This window comes from Trichosurus vulpecula, chromosome 1 (genome assembly GCF_011100635.1).
Source record: "Trichosurus vulpecula isolate mTriVul1 chromosome 1, mTriVul1.pri, whole genome shotgun sequence".
Taxonomy (NCBI): Eukaryota; Metazoa; Chordata; class Mammalia; order Diprotodontia; family Phalangeridae; genus Trichosurus; species Trichosurus vulpecula.
This window is the reverse complement of record NC_050573.1, coordinates 493724606-493751417: the sequence shown is the minus strand read 5'-3', so window position 1 is coordinate 493751417 and position 26812 is coordinate 493724606. Positions and strand designations below refer to the sequence as shown.

Here is a 26812-nt window from a genome sequence, read left to right as displayed (position 1 = left end):
TTTTAAAAAGATTCATTTTAATTAAACAAGTACGAGTTCTTCTGCTTCTGAAAAAATCCAGAAAAGGTATTAGGTATAAGTCCACTCCTAACACCCAGACTTCAGATTCTCTTCTTAAAAGTGATAAGTTCAACAAAATCACTTTGATGCATGTTTCCTGAGATGATCTTTTAACTGGGGGATGGTGGGTTGCTGCTCCTTGCATATATGACAACGCAGTGGTAGCTTCAAAAGGTCAGATACTCCACCTGGAACAGTCACTTTTCCATCTTTCTGGATCATTTTTATTACATCTGTAGGGAGAAAAAAGAGAGATTTAGACTACTCTCAATAGGATAAACAGAAGAGGTAAAGATAACTGAACTAAGGAACTTCTAAGTATAGCATACTTAGCATAGTATAGTATTTTGGAATCCACTCACAGGACACTAGATCTCACATAAGAAAAAAATAAACCTGGCTTGGTTCTACACTTTCATGTCTTCTGTAAGAGATGAAATTTCATTAAGGTGTATACATTACTGTACTTTAAAATACCCTACACAGAACATACACCTTTGATAGTTGTAGGTAGGAGATGTATTCTTAACCAAACAGGACAGAGGAGATTACAGAAGATGAAACAGATAATTTTGATTACACGAAATAAAAGCTTCTGAATAAACAAAATTAACGCATTTAGAATAAGAAGGGAAACAGCCATATGAGAAAAATAATTATCAGCCCATCTATGTATCTACCTAAAAGTCATTCCCCAATGGCTTTCCACAAAGTATTCGAACAGTTTTCAAAAGAAAAATTGCAAACAAATTGCAAAGAATATGAAAAAAAATGCTTAAAAATCACTAACAGTAAAAGACAGGCAACAAAACAACCCTGAGGTTTTACCTCATGCCCTGACAACGGGCAAAGATGACAAAAGTCAGGAATAGTCAACGTGGGAGGGAATATGAAAAGAGGCAGCCCACCTCAGTGTTGATGGAGGTGTGAATCATTACAACCATTTTGGAAGGCAATTTGGAATTACGAAAATTAATTCTCTTTGACCCAGGAAGGCTATTACTAGGTTTATACCCCAGGAAGTCACTGAGAAGGACAAAGTCCTCATAGACACCAAAATATTTTTAGCAGCATTTTTTGTGGTAGTAAAGAATTAGTAATGAAATATATACCCATTGACTGAGGAATAGCTAAACAAGTTATGGTACATAAGTGTAATGGAATATTACTAAGCTGTAAAAAAATTGACTATGACGAATAAAGAGAAGCATGGAAAGTCTTACATGAACTGATGCAAAGTGAAGTTTAGCAGAGAGAACAAAATATTCACAACGACAACAATATAAAGGGAAAGAACCACCACAAAACAAGGAAAAGTGAATGCTGTAAAATTGCAAAGGACAAGTCTGGCCCTGAAGAAGTAAGAGAAAATTCCTGTCCCATCACTTTACAGAGTGGAAGGTCCATGGGTGTGGAACACTACATATGCTTTCAGACTCTGATGTACTGATGGGTTTTGCTGATTTTTATCTCTTTCTCAAAAATATTATTTGTTATATGGAATGGCCTCTCTGGGAGGGAGGAGGGCAGTTATGAGATACCATAGTGATGCAAAAAAACAAAAAGATATCAAGTTTAAAAACTTTTTTAATGTCCTATGACCTTGGGCAAAAGACAGTTCCTAATGATAGCCTTTTCAATGCAGAGCTTGTAAAGTAGGGCAGCAGGGGATAAGGTAGTCAAATCAAGTCAGTCAGCATTTATTAAGTACTTTCTACGTGCCAGGCATTATGCTAAGTGCTGGGGATGCAGAGTAGAGCAAAAAATGTCCCTGACTTCAATGGGCTCACAATCCAATGTAAATGACTACATATAAAAGTTAAATAATAAACTGTAGGTAATCTCAGCGGGAAAAGTTTCTTACAGAAAGTGAGGTTTTAGTCTAAATGTGAAGGAACAGGGAAGGGAGGGAGAGTATGACAGTACAGGAGAAGCCGGTGACAATGCCCTGAGTAGGGAGATGGAAAGGCCTTTGTCACTGGGTCATAGAATAACATGTAAGAAGACTGCAAAGGTAGGAAGAGGTCAAGTTTGAAGGGCTGTAAAAGCCAGAGGGTTTTATACATGATACTGAAGAGAGGGGTGACATGGTCAAACTCGTACCTTAGGAAGATCACTTTGATAGCTAAGTGGAGAATGAACTGGAGAGGGAAGAGATTTGTGGCAGGGAGACCCCACCTGCAGACTATAGTTTAGGTGATGAGAGCCTGTGCCCTGGTTAGCAGAAGTCAAAGGAGAGAAAGAGGCAAGTGCCAGAGATATTACAAAGGTAGAATCGACAGGATTTAAAAACAGACTGGCTGTGGGGGAGGGAGAGTGCGGTCATGGAGTCACCCATGGTGGTGCAGTGGATACAGCACTGAGCTGGCATCAGGAAGACTTGAGTTCAAATCTAGCTCAGATACTTACGTATACTATGTGACCCTTTAAGTCACTTAAAATCTGCCTGCCTCAGTTTTCTTAACTGTAAAATGGGAATGATAATGCATCTAATTCCCAGGGTTGTTTTAAGGATCAAAGGAGAAAATATTTGTAAAGTGCTTAGCACAGTCCCTGGCACATAGTAGGTGCTTAACAAATGCTGTTTCCTTCCCTTCCCCTGGGAAGAAAGTGGTGCCCTCAAGAGTGATAGGGAATTTAGGAAGAGGGGAGGATTTAGTGGGAAAGACGATGAGTTCAATTTTGGATGTGGTGAATTTAAATTGTCTAGGACATATCCAGCACAAAATATCCAATAGGCAGGTGTGTGTGTGTGTGTGTGTGTGTGTCTGAAAATCATCTACATGGAGATGATAACTGAACCTACAGAAGCTAATGAGATCACCAAGTAAAAAAACAGAGAGGGAGAAGAACCAAGACAAAGCCTTGGTAGATGCCCACAGCTGGAAGGCATGACCTGGATAAAGATCCAGCAAAGGAGACTTAGGAATGGTCAGAGAGGTAGGAGGAAAACTAGGAGAAAGCAGGGTCATAAGGACATAGGGAGAGGAGGGAGACTAGCAGTGTGAAAGGCTGCAAAGAGGTCAGAAAGTGGAAGACCGAGAAAAGATCATTAGATTTGGCAAAAAGAACATTAATAACTTTGAAGAGGATAGATTTAGTGGAATGATGAGGTTGGAAGCCAGACTATACAGAGCCAAGAAGAGAGTGAGAGGAAACAGAGTGAAGGTATCAACTGTAGGAAGCCATCTCATTGAATTTAGCCACAAAAAAAAAGAAAAATGGGACAACAGTTTTTGGTGATGGGAATATTAAGCAAGGGCTTTTGGAGGTAAGGGGGACATAGGCATATTTATAGGCAACAGAGAGGAAGAGACTGAATATTAGCGAGAGTGTGGGGACAAGAAGAGGAAATCTGCTACAAAAGCTGCAGGGGATCATTTGTGCATGTAGATGGGTTTGACTTGGCAAGAAGGGGCACATCTCCATTTGGGAGGGAGGTGAAGGAGGAGAGAGCAGGGGAAGGCAGCTGAGTCATGTGAGATGAAGGTGGGAGAAGGTTGACCTCTTGGCAAATGGTCTCGAGAACAGAGGTCAATATATAATAATATAATTTCTTCCACCCTCACTGCAGCAAGGCTTATATTCAAACAAAAGGAGAAATGAATTACCAAAAAGTCTTACTTCAGATTGGAAGAATGAGAAAAAGGAGGAATGGCCTGAAAAGGGATTTAGCTTCGCCGAACTGGCTTTGCTCCAGACTTTATGTGGCTAACAATCTTTCTACTCTGACCATAAATGTTACCTCCCTCCTGGTACACTACACAAACCACAGCCAATTCTTGATCATCCATCCCAGCGACAGGGAAAATATCTGAGAGAACCAAAACAACAGCAAATGCACAGACGTTTATATGCAACCACAGAACAAGTTAACCTCAGAGACTTGTGCTTACAAGCACCTCTTCCCTGCCAGGAGCAGTATCTCGAAAAGGGTCTAGCTAACAATGTGGTGGTGAGATAGAAGACCCCTGAGAGACTGCAGAAAACCTCCAGAGTAGGCATTGCTTACCTCTTTTCCAAACAAAATATAACAACTACTCCATGCATACCAAATCTGTGTGATGAAAGAAGTCCACCGCCCAGCAGATGGTTCATTTCCTTCAAACATTCAATACAAAAAATTCAAGTCCAACCCAAGTATCTGGACAGTCCTTGGGGGTTGTCAGAGGGTGCACTTTGTAGGGTGAGATCTATACTATTACTTAATTCAGGGATACAATAACGTAGGAAAATTAAACAAGTTTTTTTTTAAGTTGTTTACCTTGTGAATCAAGGAAATAGTCTGTATTGAAAGAATTCCAGTGTTTTTTATTCTTGAGGCAAGGAGAATCAAAATCCTGACTGATAACATGAAGATGCACGTGGCTAGATGGGGGAGAAGGTAAAAAAGGATGAAGAGTTATTTTAAATGCAGTTTTAAGAAGTTTAAAACGATGGCGACGATGACAGCTGGCATTAACATAGCTCTTTAAGGTCTGGAAAATATGACATATGCTGCCCCATTTAATTCTCCCCACAGCCCTGTGAAGTGGATGCTACTGTTATCCACACTTCATAGATGAAGACACTGGGGCTGAGAAGAGTGAAGCGATTTGTCTGGCATCACACGGCTCGTGTTTGAGGAAGGGCTCAAACTTCCAATCTTCCTGATTCCAAATCCAATCCTCTATCCACTATACTGCCTAGCTTCCCCACTATTTTCCAGTCCTGAAATGGTTTCTTTAAAACTAATGTGAATGTAATTGTGCTATAAAAAACTGATGAATATGAAGAATTCAGAGAAACTTAGGAAGACTTTCATGAACTGATGTTGAAAGAAATAAGCAGAACCAGAATATCTATACTACAACACAGTAACACAAAGGAAAACTGAAGGAATCCCAAACTTGGATCAGCATGATGACCATCACTTCAGAAGACTAGTGAGATCAGTTGGCTACCATCTATTAAGCACATACTTAGACAGGCACTGTGCTAAGCTGTGGGGACATAAGGAAAAGCAAAAATAGTCACTGACCCCAAGGAGCTTCCATTCTAATAGGAAAGACAATATATATAAATCGCTATGTAGCTGGTAAACAGAAAGCCATCTGGGGGAAAAGCTCCTCTGGGCACTGAGGGGCACTGAGAAACAGCTCCTGCAGAAGTGGGGATTAAAGCTTGAAGGGAGTCAGAGAAAATAAGAGGCAGAGTGCTCCAGGAGTGGAGGACCATTAGTGTATTTCAAGGTAAGCTGGAAATGGGAAAGGTCCTAGACTCTAGGACCTAGAGGGACTCAACTCTCCTTCAAACACTTCAACGACGTTCCAAAAATGAACCAGAAGGAACTATGATGAAAAAACCCCAAAGAGAAGCAGTAATGATTCTCTCTGATCCAAAACTGCCCAAGAAGACTGCCAAGAACTCTCAGGCGTTGTGAGAGGAGAGGAGGCCAGGGAAGAGAAAGCCAGCACGGTGAGTGAGGGAGGGAGGGGTCCTGGCCTGTCAGAGCAGCAGAAGACAAGGCCAACTCCCTGCACAGGGGCACGGCTTCATTATTCCTGAGCCATGTTAAACAACATGTTTTTCTGCCATCCTCACTAATCCTACCTTTCCACTGAAGTCACTGAATGTTCAAGTATATGCTGACATACTTCAGTCTTATTGAGTTCTTTGTAGACTCACATACTCTGCAACAGATGTGGGTACATAAAATCTACAAGTATTTTCATTCAGATATTTATGATAAGCCCTGTAATGTGAGATGACCAAACATTCCATGGAATGTGGATTATTGCCTCTGGATACCCAATAAAACCAACGCTGTCAAATTCTTTATTTTCCTCTCTGAAGAGAACTTAGGGGTTCCTCTTCCAACTGTTTGGCCTTTGGTGAGAGCATCCAGATTGACACAATTCACTCCCCACCATGGTGCTCACTCAAGTCTGGACAACTCCTCCCTCAGCCTCCTCCACTGCCTCTGATTGTAGAGCTAGAGGGCACAGGAGCAAACTTCCCAAAGCTTTCCTTTATAGAGAGCAGAAATTGGACTCCCAGCTCACTGTTTGTATCGGCAGCTCTGCTGGCTTCAACTCCACAGAATAAGAAGCTCTTGTGCTGAATACTTTCTGCGGTCTCCTCTCACCTTTCTAACCTCCCTTTGTATGCTGCCTTTCCCCATTAGTCAGTAAGTTCCCTGAGGACAGGATTTGTCTTTTTCTTATTTGTATTCCTAGCACTTAGCACAGTACCTGGCACATAGTAGGTGCTTAATAAATGTTTATTGAATTGAATTCAGTTTCTCTGGAGTATGTTTACTCACTGGTTGCTGGTTAAGGATCTTACACTGAAGGTACCAACAGATGAGTTAAAGTTTATAAATAGTAAAATTCTTAGCATCCTATGCTTCCTCTACTCTCTGTGCTCTCATTGCACAATCAGAAAGGGCTGCACAGGGAGTATCATTTTGCATATTTCTGTTTTATGGATTACCATGGCCAAATAATTCATCACCAAATGGTCAGAATATCAGTGATGGGGCATTCTGTACTTAGTGAGGCCAATCCTCAAAAAGCTGATAGTAAACATGCCTAAACTGTAGTTAAGGATCAGAAACTCATCATGATAGAACTAAATGGTACCCAACACTACAAGAAAGTCTTACCTCATGCTAGGAATGGCGTGATAACCCAGCCGAAACTGTAGGTGTTTAGCGTCCACACACTCTTCAATCATCTTTTCTCCTATGGCATGCATATGCTTGAGAAGCTCTTCATGCTGGTGATTTAAACTCTTCAAAGTGGAAAGGGAGATCCACGGTAACACAAGCCAGTGGTAGTGAGCTTTAGGATATTTGTCATTAATCACAACTACCTGGTCATCTTTGTAAACCTAGCAAAGAGAAGAGAATACAAAAACACAACACATACAAAGAAACAAGATTTCTCATTTTACTAGTGAATTCTGCCTGGAGCCAACTGCCATGTTACCTTTCCATCTTAGTCTCTCACATACGACTCCAGTCCTCTCCAACAGCCTGGCTGGAGTGGACTCAAGATCCCTAAAAAGTAGCTTGCTATGGAAAGAGACTTTTTCTCTGAATGAACACACACACACACACACACACACACACACACACGCACATACACACACACACACACAGCCAGAGTCAAAAAGTTTTTCACTAGAGGAATGCAATTTAAAATGAATCTGTCCTTTCCACTTACATTACCCTAGTCATTATGTATATAATATAAATGGAAATAATACAAAATGAAACAATATTTTGTGATAATGACCCAGGTGGGCCCTAGAGAAGAGTTGCATGGGAAAGATGTTTGGTAGATTTGAGGAACTGTTTTCCCTCTTTCAAAAAAAAATCATTGTCACAAGGGATAGGTCTTCAGGCAGAGGAGAGATATATTCAGAAATGAATGTGATATAAAAACAAAAAAGCATTAACAAAAAATAAGATAAGGTTTTCTAAATAAAAATGAATCTGGAAGCCCTTTATAAAAAACGTTTGGTTGTTATTCACAAACAAGACAGCCAATATGACGAATTCCGTTAATAGTCAGAATATGATGACTGGCTCTTTAAAAATGCATCATGATATATTAACATGCACCTTTTTTAATAGGGCTTTTAAAGTATGTGATGCACATACACATGTATACACATGCCAAAAATCCTCCAAGGGACACAGCTTTTTTTCTAAGAAGTTCTGCAGATGTGGGAAATTCATTTTTCTCACTCTATCCCACTGGTAGTATAGATATGGCTTCTGTGAGATGTTTTTTTTCTGAAAAGAATTAAAAATACTTCAAATATAGTGCTTCATCTTACCTGCATTTTGGGGTCATGCATAGAAATCTTCAAACCTTGACTCCAATGTCCAAAGGATGCCTACAGTATAAGAGAGGACAATGTGCACGGAATACCATAGTAACAGGGTTTGCAAAGACCCTTCCTTCCTCACAATGCCACAAGTTTTTTTGTTTGGAATTATGGATTTCCAATCTGTTCTACCATCATTTTCTACTAACTATTATTGTCACAAAAGCTTCTCATTTATGTTCAAAAAAAGGTAAAAATTAGCAGCCATGAATATTCTTTTCTTTCTCATTAAATTCCCACATTTAAACAATAGTAAGAGATGTATAAAATCCTAGTATAAGAACAACATTGAAAAAAAAAAAAGAACATTGAGATAATACTAATGACACAGCACTCCTTTCCGTTAACAACTTAATTTTTTCAGGAAATGTACTTGAGAAGGAGGTTTATTTGGGTGTTTGTTAGGAAGTATCTGTTGAATCAACACAAAATTTATTAATATATTTTTAACTAATCTTAACATCATGTAATACCTTATGGAAAAACAAGTCAAAAGGCAGAGCTTTTTGCATATCTGAAATTCTTTGTCAAATGGTAACTTCAACTACACCATGATCTTATTTTTAAACCCAACCATTTTAAAGGATATGAAAAGTTTCCAAAGAAGGGCAAACCACCCTCCAACAAACTGTTCAAAATCACTGATAGTTGGATAAATGCAAATTTTAAAAATTCTGAGGGATCACCTCATACTCATCAAATGGCTAAAATATGATAAAAGATGTAAAAATCCAGCGGTGAAGGGACTATGGGAAACAATCTGCTAATTTATTATTGCTCAACTGTAACTTGAAACAACTGCTCCGAAAAACAATGTGGAATTATGAAAGAAAAGTTTCTAAATCAATCGTACCCTCTTATATCTCAAGGTGGTAACTGACAATAAGAAAGAATTGTGTTTAAAAATTTTCACGGCAACATTATTTGTAATAGCAAAAATCTGTCAACAAACTACATGATCCACTAATGCATTTGTGGTGGAGCTGTGAATTAGTCCAACTATGTTGAAAATTAAGTTGGAATAATACTAAGAAGTGACTAAAATGAGGCATCACAGGTATGGACATAGTATATAATGTCATCTGTTTTTTTTTCCTAGGTGCTGGTTAGCTTTCTTAAAAATTCTTTGTTTAAGAAATGGCTTTTTGGGAGGAAAAAGGGAGAGAAATACTGAGAAATATGTTATATAAAAACAAGTGATCTCAATAAACATTATTTTAAAGAAATTTTTTTTAAACTGTGAACTCTTGAAACTGAAAAGCTTCTTCACTGACAACATTGATGCTTCTAGGATAAGAAAGGAAGCAGTCAAACGGGAAAAAAAAATCTTTGCGTCAACTATCTCTGCTAAGGGTTGGTATCTAATATATAGACAATCAATATATATGACTAATAGTCCAATAGATAAATGGCCACAGGATATGAATAAGTAGAATTTGAGACAAAGTAGATGCCCAGTAACTGGGGGATGGCTAAACAAATTGTGGTACACAAATGTAACAGTATATTACTGTGGTGTAAGAAATGGGTGTGATAAAAATAGAGAAGCACGGAAAGACCTATATGATCTGATGTAAGGTAAAGTTAGCAGCCAAGAAGACAATACTCACAGTAACTACAACAATGTAAACGGAAAGAACAAATACACACCAAAAAGTCAAAAGTAAATGTAACAAAATTATAATGATCAAGCAGGACTCAAATGAAGAGATACGAGAAGACACCCCCCCAACCCACCCTTTATGGAGATAGGAAGTTCACAGGCATTACACACTGCACGTTTTCAGAATTTCTCATTATATTTATTAGTTGTGCTGACTTTTTTCCCCCCTCTCTAAAAAAATACTATCTGTCATAGAAGATAGCTCTCAAGGAGGGGGAGGGATACATGAGATACCATAGTGATGGAAGAAACAGAAAACATAAAAAAAAAATTTTTTTAAACCACTATATGACCAACATTTGGGAAATGGCTGAGGAAATTGTAGTTTATGAAAATAACGGAATATTGTGTTGTAAGAAAGAACAAATAAGAATTTAGAAAAACATGGGAAGATTTACATGAAGTGTGCAAAGTGAAGACAGCAGAGCCAAAAGAACATTAGATATAAAGATAACAACGTAAATGAACATGATGCTAAACAACAACAAAACAGGTCAAATACAACAGACAATATGACTGGAGTTAAAGCACACAGCCTTTCTGTTAGCATACGGGATGCTTAAAAAGTGGGAAAGAGAAGTGCTATAATAAACATCACTGTCAGGGGATCTTCCTTCATTCTTTTAGAATGTATTTTGTGGGGGCTTTGTGTTTTTGCTGGGATGTGCTTATGTCAAAACAAACCATGTCAATCAAACAAATAAAAACAAAATCCCCACCCCCATGTTTAATCTTGAAGGGAAAAAAATTACTTATCTTAACATTTAGAGGGAAAAACCCAAAGATTTTCTTGCCATGAGAAAGTAACATTCTTGTCATCACTACCTAGTTACCTCCATTCACTCACCTTTTCACTGGGAGTACTACCACCTTTTTTGAGAGCTTCAGCAGTTTTGGTGTTGCCTGGCTTATGAATTGAAGTGCGCTCTGAAGGGTCCAAGGGCTCCATTTCCACCACCTTTCTGGCTTTATTGTCCTCATCCTTTTCATTCTGGTTGTTGTCACAAGGCCTCTTTCTCTTCCTTTCTCTTCCTAGGACAGGTGTCTCAGTTTCTTCTACAAATTGTACAGTGTAAGGGTAAAGTTCATTCACAATGTGGAGAATCTGTCCTGGCTTTAGTGTTGCCTCCTGGTCTTTCCCAATAATTACTGAATCAACACTGGTTGGATTGACTCCCATCTACGAAAGAAAAAACACTGAGAGTTTCCTAAGAGATACAAATACACCTATGCTGCATATACCAGAACTTTCTGACAACAGAGAGAAGAAAAAAAAATTCTGAACCTAAACAATGCACTTTCGTTCCAAGAAAACTAAAGCTACAGAGCTACTCCCTAGAAATCAAAGTTTTGTATCAAAAAAAGAAAGAGGATAGGCAACAGGGAGGATAAAAAGGAAAGACTTGTTGATTTTATTAATTTAAATCCAAAAGGGCCTAGATAGCTAAAACCAACTGCTCCCTGAGGTTATTTCAGTTTTTCACTAATCCTTAGAATTATGGTGTTTCTAGAACAACTCCCTTAACTTTCAGGAAAAGAGACAGAAGCTTTAAAAAAAAAAACAAAACCAGGTGCCAAGCGTTGCTATAGTTCAACATAGAGCCTGATCCAACAGATAAGAAAGACCAAGAAATAAGAATAAGAGTGGACATGAGAGAGGACTCTGGTATTTAGGAAAGAAGAGAGGAGGAGAAAGCATAGCAGAGTAGATTGATAGTTGGCCTTGGAATCAGGAAGCTCTGAGGTCAAGTCCTACTTTTTACATGCACCGGCTGTGTGCCATTGGTCATTTGGCCTCTCAGTGTCCCCAGGAATTCTCTAATACTAGAAGTTGAAGAGTAGGTGCCAATCTGTGTTGGTAGAAGAAGTTTCTTACCAAGAGCTCCCCACCTTATGAAGTCATAGATCAGATGTGTAGGGAGGGGTGGTAGAAAGGGTACTGAAGGAAAATAATTTAGTATTTAAAGTGAGAAATAACTAGCAGAAGGACCAATGCAGCCAGGGTAGGTTTGAAGCAACTTGCTAGAGAATAGAGTGACAACACACATTTATACAGTGCTTCACATTTACATTTACAGGTATACTTGCCATATTCCTAGCTCACAGATTTTCATCAGAAACAACATGATAATCTGATTTCAGAGAACTCTCTCTTTTTCTCATATTCAGTCTGTTTGAACAGCCTCGGAGCATAGAGAGCAAGAGAAAGCTGAGGGGGTAGGGATGGAGAAGGGGGGGAGGTGGATGGTAAGGAAAAGACGGGTTTCCTCTTCAGTATTACACAACACTTAGGAAGTACCTACTGCGTTTCCCAGGTACTAGGAAACTAGCTCCCAATGCTGCCTTCCCCTAGCCAAATAAACTGCTTGGTTTGGACAAAGTGAGAGGCGTATTAAATGTTCTGGGGCTGTGTCCAATGACTGGGAGAACATCCAACTCAGGGTTCAGATTAAGGTAAAAGAAGTCTTTTCTCTGCCAAGTAGCTTGAGCAAATCTGATGCAGTGCAGCAAAATGGAAAGGGTTTTTAGGGGCACATGCATATGTGCTCTCCTCAGTTAACAGAAGTCCCTAATTAGAGGAATGGCTTCCAGAAGTCCACTTTTAAGATGGTTATTTGAAATTCAAAACATTTTTGCACCAAGAAAGAAATTTTTCAACGTAGCTGAAATAAGACTACTACAGGAAAAATAAGACTTTGTTTAGTTTTCTCTTTTTTCTATATTCTATCCTTACTGGCTGGGACACCAGAGTTACTAGGGTGGCAAGCCCTTCTTCATCTCTCCAATGTTACCATTAAAATGCTTTCAAAAAAAAAATGCTTTCAGCTTGGTATAACCAACCTTTCCTTTCCCCTTAGCTTACCCGAGAGATACTATGAGAGGCTGGATTTTTAAAAAGAAATTTATGGGCAACTAAGGAAAATAATATAAAAAATAAAATAAACCTAAAAAGTGCAGAACAGAACTGGTACATTTACCTTCTCCATTTGCAAGCCTGGGCCAGACCAATAAGCAACTTGGCCAATTCACCTCCCTACCTTATTTGCTGCCAGCTCCCTTTACTTTCTCCAGATCCAGCCAACATCCTCTTCCATATCACCAGGAAAGGGTTCACCCCAAGACCTTTCCAGCTTACAGTCCATTCCATACACACATGCAATTCCCACCATCATGACGGGAAAGCATTTCTTCATAATAAAACAAAGAATTCTTGCTTTGGTTATTTACTGTTAGGACTGATTTCCCTCTTTAAAAAAGCTTCAGTGGCTCCCCATGACCCTTTGGGATAAATACAAACCCCTCTGTTTGGTATTTAAAGCCTTTCACAATCTGACTCCTATCTTTCTTGCTGATCACACATTACTCCCCTTTAAACACTGGCAGGCTCCAGCCAAACTGGCTGACTTGCTGATCACCACACACCACCTTGGTGCTTTCGCACAGGCTGTGTGTCTGTCTGTCCCTCTGGCCTAGGATGTTCACCTATTCACCTGCACCTCTTGAAATCTTGAGCTTCCCTTAAAGCTCAGGACAAGGGTCACCTCCTTCAAAAGACCTCTCCTGATTCCCCTTATGTGTCCCTCCAAATTACTGTGTAATTATCTTACATGCAATCTGTACTTTCTTATCTGTCAACATGTTGTGGGTAGGGATAATTTCATTCTATATATCTGAATCCTTAAAACCCAACGCAGTGCCTGGCAAAGAACTTAAAATAAATGATTGTTTGAGGGTAAAGCATGTTAGGGAAATAGCATGAAGTAGGACATGTTCAATTTAACAAACATTTAAGAAAACCAAGTGAAAGACACTATATTAGGGCAATGGGATCCTCTCCCCGCCCTTTCCCAAGACCCTACTCTTTAGGGACCTTCAATATCACAATTATATAAATAAGGGCAACTCCAAAGGGCAACAAAAGTTAAATCAAAAGCACTGGACAATGTTGGTACTAATACAGGAAACTAATCTTTGAACAAAATGAAAAATAACCAAAGTCTAAGGTTGTAGGTACTAGGGCTTATTCGTTTATACTGTTTTCTTTAACTATTTTGAGGGCTTATATATTGTAAGGGATTCAATACTGAGGACGCTGGGGTTTTGTATAATTTGTCAAAACAAAACTGGTTAATAAAACAATTAAATTTAAAAGATTTAACAAAAAACAAGATGGTAAGTAAACACAAGTAAACCAATAAACACATACCTGCTTTACTTTGACATAACCCTTATTGCATTCTGCTTTCAACTGTACTGAAAGAGATTAAAAAAAATTAATATCCTAAGAATACAATTTGTTCCTACTCTTTCTGGAGGAAAGAAAAAATCTTAGTATGGAACAGGACTCGGTGTGGTCCCACAAGGTTTCCCCAAATCACTTCCCAAATGGGAAGCCTGCACAACCACCATTTCTTAAGGCCTTCATAAGTCTTTTGAATTCTTTTTAATGTTGGCACAAGTAGACAGCTTCAGAATTTATAATGTTGGCTGAAGGACCCAAGAGACATAGGCCCGAAAGCTTACCTGACAGTTCTTCAGGGTAACAAAAGGCTGCTCAAAACTGCACATTGGGCGCAAGGGAAAAACAATACTTTGTTGACTTCACTGTGACACTGCTTATTCTCATACCTCAACAGATGAAGCTCGGGAACCTATACCCAAAGCCCGAGGAATAGCATCAAGCCCCAGACCACTGACCCTGTTTCCAATCCAGCTCCTGAAGCCATCATTCATGGAAGCCACCCATGTAGAGATGCAGCCCGGCGACTGTTGCTACAGGTGCTGCCTCCTGAGCAGCCACAGCTACTGAAAACCGGGAAGAAAGTCCCTTCCAAAGTCTCTGGCACTGTCAGACGTTCAACATCACAAGCAGACATGGTTTCATCGACAGCAATGAGACTAAGTAAAATCCTTACCAGGTGCTTCGGCACTATGCAGGCCTACAGGGCCTTCCTATTTATCCTGAAGCTGAACTCTCCGATAAATGCTGACTACTCCTATTAGAATGCAAGCTCCTTGAGGGTAGGACCATCTTATTTTCTATTTGTATCCTTAGCACAGTGCTTTGTACATAGTAAGTGACTGACAAATACTTTGCCATTCAGGGGCCCAGCAGGATTTGCAGCACTTGGCCAAATTTCCCCAGGTTAAGGAAATTCCACAAGACAGCAGTGTTCCTTTAAAAAACCAAACCTTTTATTTTAGATCCCTGAGGTTCTACCATAAATGGGGCACTGTTGTTCTTTGCTGAAAAAGTCTATGTACTTCATGGCATTGAAAAACAACGTGAAGAACAGAATAACTTGCTCCAGAATCTCATAATTCTGAGGCAGGTAATTGGCTTTATAAACACATTACCTACTGCTAATATTTCTCTGAAAGTATGTATTTCATTTATTCAAATCTCAGCACATACCATTCGTTTACAGTAATGAAAGAGGTATGTAAAATGTTTAATAGTGAAACCTAAGGAAAGAAAATGGTTCAGAGAATAGGCCACTGCATTATTATAAAAATATCATGGCACACCTCTTACCAGTCCTTAAGATCTTTAGGGGAGAAGTAGTGCCCAGTGGGTCTATATGAGACTGTCAAATGATTCTTCCCCCTGCAGGGAGGTTGTGGAGTGAAGAAGTGTTGACTTCATACCTTATTTATGAATAGAACACAAGTAGTCTCCACCAAGTGTCACCTTATTAATAATAAGCCTTAATACCAGCCCCTTGGCTTATTTGATTAGCTCATAGGATCCTACCCTTGCTGTTGGAAGTTTCCTTCCAGCTCATCTAGTCCTACGTCAGCTGGAGGTGTAACGGATAGGGTCGTGAGTTTGACCTCACTAGCTCTCCAAACTAGCCATGGGACCTCTGGCAAATCATTAAAACCTCTTGGCCTTAGTTTTCTACCTGTAAAGTGAGGATAAAGAGAGAACCTATCTCAGAGGGTGGCTGTGAGGCTCAAATAAATGAATATATGTAAAGTGCTTTGCAAACCTTAAAGTGTTATACAAAAGCTAGCTTTATTTTTCTTGCAGATAAGGAAGCCAAGGTCCAAAGGGGTCAAGAGTAACGTGCTCAAGGTCGCACAGGTAGGTAATGACAGAGCTGAGATTCAAACATCGTTCTTTGCTTCTATGTCCTCTTTCTAGTGCATCGTAACACAATTTGTGTCCTCTTAAAGTAAAAGGTTTATTTCTAGTTTTTAAGCAAACTAGTACAATAGTTGGATTCAAAAAAAGTGACAACGGTTCCCTCGTGTGGACTGTCACATCACTAGAGAACGTCCTGAGAACTGGTCCATCCTTTACTACTGCTGCACACGTACTGCTAGCGGTCAGGACAAACTGGTCACTGATCACTATCAGCATCCATCAGCTATTTCTTACAATGCTTTGGCGCTGCCCAGAAGCTTCTCTGTGGAGGCAGCCACGGGGCCTTCTCGTCGCTGTTTCTAGTTCCTCTCCCACAAGGGCTGGTCCAAACCCTTCCCCCTCTCCTTAGGTTTCCCACACTCCAAACAACCTTTTAGACATGCCTGAGAACACTGGAGTTATTGGGAGGGACCTTCCTCAACTTCCCTTTTGTCAATTCCCAAAACTTGTGAGCATCATCCCCCAATCCCTCTCTTCCTTCTGTCCCTCACCACTGAGAAAGAGGCATTGCTGCTGCTCTCACTGGGCCCAGTGCCCTCACTCCCCTTCCCCGCCTGTTTCTTTTAGGATCTCGCTCTAACAGCAATCTCCAGCACACATCAGAAAGGCCTGAAAGATGGGCAAACTGGGTACAAAAAGGTGTAGGGAGCACTAGGGCCGCTCAGGACTCGAGATAAGGATTTGAGAATAGGCAGTTGATGGGCATGTCATTAGCACTTGGCAGCAAGACTGGCTAACTAACAGTATTAAAGAACCAGCACCACGAGGGGTTGATTGGTTGAACATGCTCTCCTGGGAGAACTCTCAAAATCCTATGTTGATCATCTGCCCTCAATAAAAAGAGGAACTCAGCCCGGCTGTCTCTCAACATGCAGCTGCTGCCTTGCTGCAAGATGCAGGGCTTGTACGATCCAGGGTAGAGTGACCGCAGAGGCCTGAGAGTGACCAGTGCCCTGAAATACATACATGTATCGGGAATCTTTTTCATCTCAATCATCCCTGTTTTCCAAATGGTACCTGGCCCAGAGTAAGTGCTTAATAAATGTCTGTTGACTAACTGACGCATGTTAAGTATAAGACCTAATTACCACCCACACAGACTACTGTAATAGTCTCCTAACAGGTCTTTCCACCTGCAGTCTCCACCTACTAATCCATCCTACAGACTGCTGCCAGATTCATCTGTCATTTGCATATTTGATCATGTTACTTCTCCGGTAATAAAGTTTGGAGCTCTCTGCATGGTTTTCAGTATCTTCTACAATTTGGATCTTCTAACAGGATGAAATTTAAGAGAAATAATACGGGTATTCTTTGGTTCAAATATCAGTTTCCCAAGTACAAGACAGGGGAGGCAGAGCATGTCAACAATCCATGTGGAGAAGGTCTGGGGGTTTTGCTTTGCTTCATTTCTGACCTGGGTTGGTTCAGCTCTCCTCAGGAGAGCTCCTCACCTGACGCTCCTCAGCTCTCAGAGGCTTGCCACACTGATGCTGAACTTTGAAAGGCTTAACAACTTTGATCAACGTAACGATCAGCTGTGATTCCAGAGGGCTCGTGATCAAACAAGTTATCTATTTCTTGATAGAATCAGGGTGCAGATTAAGTAATAAATGACATTTCTGAACATAGACAATGCAGAAATTGTTTTGCTTGACTATAAAGAGTTATTATAGTAGTTTTGTTTCTTTTTCAATGGAGGGAATAAAGATTTGAAAGAGAAAGAAAATAGATTTTTGTTAACTGAAATTAAAAAAATGTTTTTAAAGACTCTTACTTTAAAGAAGGCAAGCGAATTCAAGTGATGAGGTTAGAAACTAGATAGCAAAGGACACAATTTCAAGAGTTAGGACCCCCACCCACCTTAGGCCATCATTAACTCAACCTCCCATGTTTATTTATTGCTAGTGGTGGCCTTAGAGCTAATCTTTTTCATTACAATGGGAATCTGAAACCTATTTCTTTATCTTTTCTATATCTTTGTCTTTAAGGGAAAGGGCAACTGAAGTCCCTCCCATAATCATGGGATAAAGGAAAAGTGTCACATCACAAAGCTGATTGAACTGGGAATAAACCATAACCAAGCACCTGTGAAAAAGCTCAACAACTGGGTTCTCTTTCGGGAGCTAGCGCAGAATTTTCCAACACTATCAACTCTTCTTAACCGGATACTTTTCAATCTGACCCTGCAGTTATCAAAAATCTCTTTAGACTAGGGGTAGCCACTACTTACCTTGTTGTCGTGAACATTTCTTATCGGTTATCCTGGTCTCTGGACCACGTCCTATCACCACTGTTTCTAAATGTGGCAGTCTGATTCGTTGGTGGCAGTCGTCCTGCTTCACTAACCAGCATTCCTGCGTCATTGACCTAAGATAACACACTGAAAAAAAGGAAAAGACAATGAAAGCCAATAGCCCTAATATTACGTACTCATAAGAGGCTGAGGCAAGACTCTGGTCTTTGGTATACCTCCTCTCCAAGCAACAAACAATATTTACTATTACCTGGGCTACCCATTCCAACACTCCACAAGAGATCTAATTGGTAAAATCCATCTCATGAAGCCCTGCGTCCAAAGAATGGCTAAAAATCAATTATCTTTTTTAAAAAATCAGATTCTATTTGTAAGTACAGGATAATGAAAAACAAAGTGAATGTGTTACACTGCAGGCACTATACAAATAGAGAAACTAAGTGGTATGTGGGGATAGTCGGAGAAGGCTTCTTAAAAGCAGGCCTAGAAATACATGAATTGGTAGGGGGAAAACACATAAAATTCCATTTGAGTGAAATGGCATATGTCCAGACCCAGAGTTACCAAGGCCCAGAGTAAGCTGCATACAGGGGACAGAAAATGAGTTAGTTTGGCTTAAAATAAGATGAAGTTAGAGAAGAAAGGAGTTCAGATTTGAAATCCTGGCAATAGGGAACCACTGCATGGAACGAGAGGATGTGAAGTTTTTGAGGAATACTATTCTAGCAGCTGTATGCAGGATGGTTAAGAATGGGGGAACCTAGAGGAAGAGAGAGCAACAAGATACCCCAAAACCTAGGTGGGGAGGGGAAGTCTTAAGAGAAATCAAAGGAAAAATAAATAAGGTGTGGTAATACATCAGACATAAGGGACACAGTCAAACATAACTCTGAAACTGCGAGTGTAGGGAATAGGAAGATAATACCTTTTGCACGTAACAGGTGTCTAATAAAAGCTGAATTGGATAATAATACAGATGATCACTGTTTTTAGACATAATATGTTCCTGAAGATGGTACTTTAAAACAAATGCCAATAAGGCAAAATCTTGACTATGTCCTGATTGTGCAAATGCATTTGCCTACTGTCCAAAGAACAGGTAAAGGAGATAAGAAGTGACGCAGATTTCATTACTAGGCAACACTGAATCATAGTGATCACAAAAACAGTTTGACAGTAGTAATAGAATTAAGGAAGAGATAACAGGTTTGAAGGGGACGGGGAGCAATTCCATTTTCAACATGCTACTTTCGGGTGAATTAAGCTATCCAAGTAAAAATGTCTTATACGTAGCTGGAAACATGGAATCTAACAACACAGGTCAGAGCTAGATATGTAGATTTGGTAGTCTTAAAAATAGATGAAGCTTTCCAAGGAGGATAATGCGGGAAGAACAGCGGGTAAACTACTAAGTTCTGGAGTGCTTCATAGTAAATAAATTAAATAAGTAAAGAAAAAAAAAAGGGCTAGTGAAGAAGAAAGAAAAATATGAGAAGCAAGGGGAATATTTTCATTTTATTACAAGAAATGGCTAATGGTAGCAGGGAGAGATAAAGGGAGAGGTGCTCATATCCAACCTCTGCTACATTTGGCTAGAAACAAGGAAAGATCATTAGATCTTGCTAGGAGAAGTCATTGCTGATGTCCTTAGAGAGAGTGGTATTAATGAAGTATTGAAAAAGGAAACCAGAGTGCAAGAGATAAAGAGGTTTGGCAATAAGGAAATGGAAGTTCTAAGTATTCAATACTCAACTGAGAACTTTAATATGAAAGGGGAACAAGAAATAGAAGACTTAAGTATAGGTTTTTCTTGATAGGGAAAACAAGAATACATTTAAAGTCAGAAAGGAAGGAGAAGGAGACAGAAGCTATAGGGGAGATTAGTATGTTAATTAGGTCCATCAGGGGACAGAACTGGAAGAAGTGGGATCCAAATACTGGCATTAAAATAAGAAAAATGGCAGGACAAAATGAATAATTTTTATTGGAAAAAGAGTAACTCAGCTTTAAAACATGAATTTGTAATGCCCGTCACACTGCTGGCATTAAAGTAATGTTATGCTTGATAATTAAACCTGTCTAATCAATTGCAACAAAAAGAGACAAAATTTTTGTTCCTTCATTATATGCTAAAATTTTCTCCATTCATAGTTACAAAGGGAAAGAGACCACTAACTGAACATTCATTCAATAAATATCTGAGTGTCCACTATGCGCAAGGTACAATATATTCCTATCCCCAAGCTTTTATCCTCTTTCCTCTTCCCTTTGCCAGTAAACTCCTCCAAAAAGTAGTCTAGACTTACTGAAAAATAGAAAATGAAAGCATATGAATTAGAGATGAAAAAAAATAACTTACAAACATACCTTATTTTACTGTACTTTGCTTTATTGTGCTTCAAAGAAATTGTGTTTTCTTATAAACTAAAGGTCTGCAGCAGCCCTGCCTTGAGCAAGTCTGCTGGCACCCTTTTCCCAAACAGCGAGTGTTCATATAGGGTCTCTGTGTCACACTTGGGCAATTCTGTCAATATTTCAAACTTTTTCATCATTATTATATCTGTTATTGTGATCTATGATCAGTGATCTTTGATGTTACTAGCATAATTGTTTTGGGGGGTGCCTATATAATAAGACAGTGAACTTGATTAACGTTGTATGTTCTGACTGCTCTACCAACTGACTATTTCCTATCTCTCTCCTTCTCCTGAGGCCTCCCTATATTCCCTGAGACACAATGTTGAAATTAGGTCAATTAATAACCCTACAATGGACTCTAAGTGTTCAAGTTAGAAGAAGAGTCAATTGATATGGCAAACATCATGGCTGTCTTATTTCCGGAAATTGCCACAGCCACTCCAACCTTTAGCAACCGTCACCCTGTTCAGTCAGCAGCCATCAACATCAAGGTAAAACCCTCCACCAGCAAAAAGATTACAATTCATTGAAGGCTCAGATGATGATTAGCATTTTCTAAGCAATAAAGTATTTTTAAATTAAGGTATTCATATGAAGGGGTTTTTTTTGAAACATAATACTATTGTACACTTAATACAGTATAATCTAAACATAACTTTTACATGCACTGGAAAACCAAAAAATTCATGTGACTCACTTTACTGCAATATTTACTGAAGTAGTCTGGAATTAAACCTGCAGGTATATGTGTAGTCTTTTTAAAATTTCTGTCATTTTTGCCTCAACAGGCAAATTTAATTTATAAAACATAACATTTATCAAGTAGCCAAGTACTTTGATTCCAACAGTATGACAAGTATAGCATATACATGTTTTAAAGCTGGGAAAGTCTTTAAGGGTTATTAACCTGGAGTCCACTGACCCGTAAGGGGCCCATGGATAAATTTCAGGAGATCTTGGATTGGGAAAAAAAAAAATTATTTCAGTTTAAGTGGTTTCCTTTGTAATCTTATGTATTTTATTTTGTACACTTAAAAACATTATTCTGAGAAGGGGTTGCTATAGGCTTATTAAGCAGACTGCTAAAAGAGTCCATGACACAAAGTTAAGAACTTTGTATTTACGGTTTCACAATCTATTGTCACAATCCACTCATCCCCAAATCAACTGGAAAAAATCACCAAAGGCCTTCTAACAATCGAATCTTTAATCAGTCTGTTCCCTTTTTGACCTCTCTGTTTCACATTATAGACTAGTGCCTCTTTTTTGAAATGCTTTTTTCATCTGATATAACATCATCATTCCTGGTTATCCTTCAACTGCAGAGTTTCACTCACTAGCTCTGCTTCTTGTGCTCTCCCAAACTGTAAGGACTGCCCCAAAACTCTGTATTTTCTTCCCCTAAGTGATAAAATCGAATATATGATTTCAACTATCACTTCTATAGATGGATGACTACCAAAGCTATACCTCCTATACCTTCCTTCCTTTCTTTCTCTTTTCTCAAAGACCAAACCTTAAACCCATTTCACTCAGAAGCTCATAGACTGGACCACAATAGGTCCCTGCCCAAGCTCCACTTAATGGCTGTATTTTGGGCCCTACTAGCTCAGAGCCAATGTCAAAGGTAACTGTTTGCTTTGGAACAGCAACCCTGAGGGTCTTCCCCTCCCAGTATGTTTTTTTTTTCCTTTTTTTAATTGAAGGGGCTCACTTAAAGAGGCCTATTCACTGAGTGGGTGTTACCTCACTCAAAGTGAGAACCTGCAAAGGCCTTAGCCTAAAAGGGAAAGGGTCTCCCATTGCATCCTGGGCCATCTCCAGTCATCCTGGTGAATATCAGACCACTGGAGGAAAAAGTGAGGCCCTCCCTCACTCAAATCAAAGTCAACTGCAAGTCATGTCACCATTTCCCTGATGTCATTGTCCTCTTCAAAAACGAAGGGCAAACACAACCTCCAGCCCTAGGTTATCTTCTGAGTATATCAGCATTTCCAACTGTCTCCTGGAAATCTATGCATGAAGGTCATAAATTGAACTTATCATATTCCCTGAAAACTTCTTCCTCACTTCCCCATTTCTCTCAAAAATACCCCAAATCCTCTCAGTCATAGAGGTTCAAAACACAGCGTTGTCTTTAATCTCTCCTCTCCCTCATCTCCATGCTGCACTTCATTAGCGTTAGGAGGCCTGAATTAGAGGCAGGACATTTCTTGTCTTCCACCTCTCTCATTTGCCTCTGCATTCTGTAACTCATAAGAACCCGTTTTTACTGTCAAAGAATTTCATAGAGTATATACACATGACAGCAGTTTTACTATTAATATTTGTTAGCACCACGACTGGCACATAGTAGGTTCTTAATGCATGTTTACTGACTAACTTGTACCAATAGTATCTGAGAAAGTATTACTATGATAGAAAGCTGCTAGAAAGTCAGTAACACTCATTTGAAAAATATGTGGGAGACGCTGTTTATCCTAAAGAAGGTATATTTACTTATTTGAGGCACACTGCATATTTTGTTCAAACCTAAATAATGACCAAAATGACAATGCTTGGTGGACAAACAGATTCAAGGACCTCCAAATAGTCCAAGAACTGGGGCCTGAGCTCTAACATACTAAGAGCTTTTGACATACCTTAGGGATCTCCAATCACGTGACTGTTTCCAGTTTACTCAACCTCCTTCCTTCTTGTCTCCTTGGCCAACATGGTCATTCATTTCAACATAACCCTCAATAATACGTTAGACTCTTTCAGCTCCTTAACCTTCTATGGCACAAATCATCAAATCTAGTTTACCCCCACCACTGAATTCCGCCCTTTCAAAAAGGCACCCTGATAAAGTGAAGTGAAGGATTTGAAATTAGAGGTCTTGGGTACAAATCTTAGTTTTGCCACTTACTTTGTGATTTGGGCAAATCACTTAACCACTCTGGGTCTCAGTTCCTATAAAATGAGGGGCTGGACTAGGTGCCCTTCCTGTTCTGTATAATTCCATAATACCCTTTCTGTCAAGCTTCTCCAATCCTTCTCACTACCGGCTTCTTCCCTTTGTCTTCAAAGATACACAGGTCTTCCCCTCCTTAAAAAAAACAAAAACAACAAAACTAACAAAACCTTCACCTGACCCTAAGTAATCTCTTAAGTAACCATCATGATTGAACACCTTACAGGAATATCCTAAAAATCACGTATTCATTACTCTTACTTGTTCATTCAACAAATCAGAGACATTCTTTCTCCCTCTGGTTTCTATTTCTATCACTCTACTGGAAAGAATATTTGCATAGGTCACCAATGAATTTCTAATTAGAGCAGCTAGATGATGCTCTGAAGCGCTGGGATTGGAGATGGGAGGACTTGGGTTCAAATATACCCTCAGATACTTCCCAACTGAGTGACCCTGGACAAGTCACTTAATCTCTATCTGCCTCAGTTCTCTCAACTGTAAAATGGTGATAATAATAGAGCCTACCTCCCAGGTCTGTTGTGAGGATGAAATGAGATAGTAACTGTAATGAGTTTAGTATATAGTGCCTGACACATAGTAGGCTCTTAATAAACGCTTCTTCCTTTCCCTTCCCCCCAATCTGCCAAAATTTCAACAACTCTGTGAGCCCTCATTCTCTTTCACTTCATTGGACCAGAGAACCATGATGCTATTCATCTTCTTCATTTTTTGTATGCAACCATTCTCTCTCTTCTCTCAGCTCTCCCCTCTATTTCCCCTTTCCTCTCTTTTCCTTTCTCTCCTCCTCCTCTTCTCCTCTTGGTCTTCAGTGCAGCTCTGCCACTTAATACCGTATGAACTTGGCTAAATCCCATGCTCTTTCTAGGCCACATCACACCTATGAAATTGGCTGTGACAAAACAAGAAAATGGTAAATGTTGGAGATGTGGGAAAATTGGAACACTAATGCATTGTTGGTGGAGTTGTGAATGGATCCAATCAGTCTGGAGAGCAATTTGGAACTATGCCCAAAGGGCTATAAAATTATGCATACCCTTTGACCCAGCAATACCACTTCTGGGTCTGTATCATAAAAACAGGAAAAGGACCCACATGTATAAAAATATTTATAGCAGCTCTTTTCGTGGTGGCAAAAAATTGGAAATTGAAGGGATGTCTGAATCAACTGGGGAATGGCTGAACAAGTTGTGGTATATGAATGTAGTGTGATACTATTGTGCTATAAGAAATGATGAGCAGGCAGACTTCAGAAAAACCTGGAAAGACATATATGAACTGACACAGAGTGAAATAGGCAGAACCAGGAGAACACTGTACACAGTAACAGCAATATTGTGTGATGACTGACCTTGACAGACTTGGCCCTTCTCAGCAATGCAAGAATCTAGGACAACTCCAAAGGACTCGGGAATGGAAAATGCTATCCACATCCAGATAAAGAACTTTGGAGGATGAATGCAGGCGAAAGTATACTATTTGCTCTCCTTTTCTTTTGTTGTTTTGTTTCTTTTTCTTGTGATTCCTCTCATTAGTTCTAACTCTTCTTTACATCATGACTAATGCAAAAATATGTTTAATATGAATGTGTAAGTAGAGTCTATATCAGATTGCACACCGTCTTGGGAAGCGGGGAGGAAAGGGTAGGAGAGAAAATTCACAACTCAAAATCTTATGGAAGTGAATGTGAAAAACCAAAATAACAACTCTCGTCCTCTCAAAGTATGTGTCCCAAGTAGGTAGCCAATTCTTAACCTTTTGGATGAAGTTCAAGCTCCTCTCGCTTTAGCACTCGGAACACTCCATAATATGGACTCACCAACCTCAGCTTCCATACAGCACTAAATCTGGTGTCAGAAGACCTGGATTCTAATCCAAACTCTTCAATTTACTTCTTGTGTGAGTAATCTTGGGCAAATGATTCAACTACTTTGGAAACTGGTTTACTCAGATGAACAACGAAGGAATTTAGTAATGATTTCTAAGCTTTCTTCTAACTCTAAAACCTACATTAAATCCTGCCTACATACTCATTCCACAAACTGAAATGTCCATCCAAATCTTATTTATCCTTTACATCTCACCTATTCTGTGAGACTTTTAATTACATAGTCATGTTGTTTTCTAAAATTTTTTTCTTGAGTATAATACTAGCTTCCCGGAATAAGACTGTAAGCTCCGTAGGAGTGGAGACCGGGCAACTTGACATTCACTTAAACATTTCTTTACTAATTATTATGTACTGTATAGTGTTACCATAGTTCTTTTATATCCTCAAAACCTTCATTAACAACTATAGCTATCTCAAAATGGTCAATGACTGCTTTATAAAGTAGTGAGCTCCCTATCACTTGAACTGTTCAAACAGCAACCACTGACAAAAACTAGATGACTACCAAGTCCCTCTCAAGCTGTTTAAGACTTTCAAGAGCTCCCCCTTGTTAGCAGAACAAAATACAAAATCCTTTAGCTGGCAACCTAGTTCCTTTGCAGTTTATTCAGGCTACACTCCTTGAAAGACACTATTCGAGGGGACTATGCTAGCCTAACCGGGTTGTGCAGATCTTCAACCAAATCCTGCCTTTCTCTGCTCCTTAACAATTCACCACTGTCTTATATTTACACCATTTAGAATGGTGCAAATCCCCTTCTCTAGCTGCTGAAAATCTTTTCCTTCCTTCAAGGCCCTTCACTGTTCAGCACTGTAGGCGCTTCATAAATATTTGCTGATTGATTTCTTCGATCACTGTTTATACTTCTCTTATACAATTATCATAGAACAACTCAGATCGCTGCAGTCTCCTGTATTGGTCATAACAGGCAGTACGAGATTGTAAACTTCTTGGAGAGCAGGCACTGACACTGTCTTTTCCCCCCACTTTGGGAGCCACAGAGTAGACTCACAATAAATGTTGGCTGATTTTATTCCAATTCTAAGATTTAGAAGTACGGGTTGATTGATTATACGCAGCTGAAGCAACAACGTTCTTTCTATTCCCGCAAACACCGGAAGGTAAGCAATATTTTTTAGTGTTCCCCAGACGCGTTTGTTTTAACAGGAGCTGCAGAGATCACAAGGCCTTTCTGGAGAGGGGGATTCCCAGGCTCTCCGGCTGCACAAGCAGGCCGACACTTCCTCCACCTCCTCCCCGCCCCATTTCCTAAGGGAATTAACGCCCCGCCCCCCTCCCACACGCACGTGGGTGGCCAGCGTGAGGCGAAGCCCCCTCGGACCCAGACACTACCATAAAAAGGGCAAAAGCCATGACGAGGCTGGCAGCTCACCTCTCGGATGTTAAGTGAAACTGTCCCCAGGAAAACGGCAAGGCCTACCCCTGGCAGGCACTTCTGCTGTAAATCCCGATTCCCCTTTTTCTGGCCCCTCCCCCCAGCACGCGCGCGCACTGAAAT

General features: G+C 39.7%; 1 protein-coding gene across 5 annotated transcripts; it reads right to left on the bottom strand.

Annotated features, from left to right (window-relative positions):
* On the bottom strand, window positions 1-26812 carry APTX (aprataxin). 5 transcript variants are annotated; one of them, XM_036741206.1, is made up of 9 exons: window positions 26687-26784; window positions 23437-23515; window positions 17986-18135; window positions 13809-13855; window positions 10449-10781; window positions 7888-7947; window positions 6707-6933; window positions 4325-4428; window positions 1-293 (listed from the first exon to the last, which is right to left on the bottom strand). In XM_036741206.1, exons 3-9 carry the CDS (start codon window positions 18116-18118, stop codon window positions 139-141), a joined length of 1059 nt encoding a protein of 352 aa, XP_036597101.1. In that variant the 5' UTR covers window positions 18119-18135; window positions 23437-23515; window positions 26687-26784; the 3' UTR covers window positions 1-138. The 5 variants fall into 5 exon arrangements, with proteins under 5 accessions (XP_036597101.1, XP_036597100.1, XP_036597103.1 ...); XM_036741205.1 differs by lacking the exon at window positions 23437-23515 and having other exon boundaries at window positions 26687-26812; XM_036741208.1 differs by lacking the exons at window positions 23437-23515; window positions 26687-26784 and having other exon boundaries at window positions 13809-13850; window positions 17986-18068.